Source organism: Psammomys obesus, unplaced genomic scaffold, assembly GCF_907164565.1.
Source record: "Psammomys obesus unplaced genomic scaffold, mPsaObe1.curated_primary_1811, whole genome shotgun sequence".
NCBI classification, from domain to species: domain Eukaryota; kingdom Metazoa; phylum Chordata; class Mammalia; order Rodentia; family Muridae; genus Psammomys; species Psammomys obesus.
In genome coordinates, this window is record NW_026591903.1 from 1 (window position 1) to 2,943 (window position 2,943).

The following is a 2,943-nucleotide window of genomic DNA, read 5'->3' on the forward strand; positions in this document are numbered from 1 at the left end:
TTACCTTCATTGGTGATTACTCTGTATAGGGGTGGCCACCTACCCTTTCCATACCCACACGCACACTCACTCATGTCAAGGTCCATTTGTTGCTTATAGCCTGAGTAACTTATCTGAGCAGAGGCTGTAGAAGCATAATAATCTTCCAAGTAGCAAGCAGAGTCCAGCATTAGGTTCTTACTTAGGTCAGAGCTTTTTTTGGTTTTGCTTTATTTTTGAGACGTAGTCTTGGTTGTCTTGAAACTCACTGTGTAGGTTAGGCTAGCTTCAAACTCAAAGAGATCTACCTGCCTCTGCCTCCCAGTGCTGGGATTAAAGGTGTGCCCCACCAGCACAGCACAGCTTAGCACTATTTTAGCTCCTATTTCTTTTGTGGTGGCCTAGCTCTAAAAGGGAATTGAAACTACCCAAGGTATTATGGGCCATAGAGCTGATGGTAAGAACATAGGATGAACTCTGGTCACTTCTCATACTTTGCTTGTATCTCTAGCCAGGCTCTAGAACTCAGCTGTTCTCACCATACATCAAGGAAATAGGATTGTTTCAAAGACACTACCTGCTTCCCCTTCCATTACACTTGGAGTGCAAAGAAAGGGGGTGAATGAGGGTTTCTCTAGCATCATATAGGACGGGAAGCTTGAGCTAAGAAGGGATGATATCTCTCATCCTGCCCAGAAGGGAGCCTCTGTTCCCACATTACCCCAGGGCTAGCTTTGCTGGCCTGTGAACCAAATGGCCTCACTGCTGTGTAGATAATTCGAGCAGTAGACAAGCACCTAAGTGGGCAGCACAATAAACACAGGGTGTGTCACAGGCCTGATCATTTGACATCGATCCAGATTCACCTAGGAAGTTGTTTGTGCTGGGCTTCTGAATCTCTGAGGAGGTTCACACAGGGACTCAGTGTTGGTTCCATCTCTGCTTCCCTACTGCAATCCAGCAGAGACAAAGTACAGCCCAGCCTCCACCAGGCCTCTCCTCTCTAACAAGACAACTCCCTCTTTTGGAATGACCTGCTCTTGGGTCAAGACTCTCAGGGTAAGTGTCAGGGCCCTTGTGTTCACAAAGAGGGCCTTGGGAGTGCCAGGCCAGGCTAGGTCAGGGGAGGTCACACCCATGGGCTTAGACACAGGAACACAAAGTTATCTGAGGTCTTTGAAAAGCACTGCCTCAGAACAAATCTAATCAGGTATGTTTAACAATTGTTTTAGAACTCAGAGATCCAGGACATGGATGGATTAGTCATGAATATGCTTTGTTAACTTATTTGTTTCTCTCTGCTTTTCAAGTGAATTTTCTCCGCTCACACAAGATTTTACTACCAGATAACTTCTCCAACATAGATGTCTTAGAAGCAGAAGTAGAAATTCTGGAAATCCCTGAGCTTACAGAAGCTGTACGGTTGTACCGGATGAATATGGGTATGTTGTTCTGGAACCTTGGCTTCCCCTTGGTATTCTAGAATAGTCTGGGCTTGAACAACTTAAGCCAAGAGCAAACATCTCCCCTTACAGCCACTTTGGACTTGGGTGGTAGTGAATAAAGGATGTTGTGACTGACTTAGAATCCGAGAAAAGGAATTTGGTTTAAAACCCTGTATGTCCTCTCTACTCAGTGTTGCAACTAAAGCCAGGGCCACAAAGAGGCCTGCGTAGCCTGGAGTAGGAGGAGCCCAACCTGGGTGGGAAACTAGGTTGGAAAATCCTAAGAGGCAGGCTGAGCCTGAGGACAGGCTTCCTTAGGTAGGTGCTGTCTGTTCCTCTGTGGACATCCTGGACATCCGTGTGCAACTCCCATCTTTCCTCTTCCAGGGACAGCTAAAGAGGAAAAAGAAATAATCTGGGCATATTTTCTACCAGTGTCTCAGTTACTTCATGCCCAATTTTCCTTTCCCCACCCCACCTCATTTGACATTCTTTGACTTCTGTGCCTGTTTCTTGTTGTTCCTAACACTTGCTGACCCTTGTCCAGGTCAGACCTTTGTGCTCCTGTCTCTGTCTCATTCCAGCTGTTTCTGCTTCACAGTTTTGATTTGCCTTTCAGCAGTTCATTCACCAGCTACTGCACATCCATAGAAACTACCATGTGTGCTTTAGGAGGCTAGCTCCGTGGGAATGGGGAAGCTGGCCCTTTGAGAATGTGTAGAACCTTTTCAAATAACAGGGCTACCACCCCCACACAACAACAAAGTGAAGAAGTATCTTGTACATGTGATGTTTGGCCTGGTTGTCTGATTGTCGCATGGAATGAGACTCAGTCCTTTCCCAGGCTGATGGAATGCCCTTCCTGTATCAGGGGGTGTGGTGTCTGCAGTAAGTCTCAGGTACCTGTTCCTGGACCTTCTAGTTTACTAAGAGGAATGTGAGCTCAGCACCTTACCCAACAGCTTCTGGCCCTCAGAAAGCATGAGTGTTGTGATATGAGCAAAGTGTCACACTGGTCCTCATATGCAATGAAAAGATGGTAGAATGTTTGTAGACAGGTCTCCCTCAAATCTGTGAGGTGTTAACCTTCCACTAAGCATCATAACCAAGCCGGGCATGTGGCTTGTAACCCCAGCCTTTGTGGAAGCAGAGGCAGGCAGATCTCTGTGAGTTTGAGGCCAGCCTGGTCTACAAATCAAGTCCAGGACAGCCAAGGCTACAAAGAGAAACCCTGTCTCAAAAAATAATTTTTTTAAAGCATCACAACCAAGGTAAATGTCTTCTGTAGCCCTGGAAGGAGACACAGCTCAAACCCCAGCCTGTACAACTCTGCGGTAAACCACAATGTCAGGCAGGACTCCTGATAGGGCTGCTCTGAAGATTGCAGATAAGCCATAAAAATCTCTAGCAGGAAGCTGAGGAGCATGGTAATACATCTGTAATCCCAGCACTTGAGAGACAGAGGCACAAGTTTGAAGACAGCCTGATATATATATATATATATATATATATATATATA

The 2,943-nt window shown here is 46.1% G+C and overlaps 1 protein-coding gene across 1 annotated transcript in view; it reads left to right on the forward strand.

Annotated features, from left to right (window-relative positions):
• Nucleotides 1-1,289: 1,289 nt before the first annotated feature.
• The window catches only part of Kctd19 (potassium channel tetramerization domain containing 19), a gene marked incomplete at both ends in the record, with an annotated part of 7,786 nt that continues 6,132 nt past the window's right edge, over nt 1,290-2,943 (forward strand). Inside the window, 2 exon segments of the mRNA XM_055612202.1 lie at nt 1,290-1,421; nt 1,616-1,681. Coding sequence (XP_055468177.1) covers nt 1,290-1,421; nt 1,616-1,681 — 198 coding nt within the window.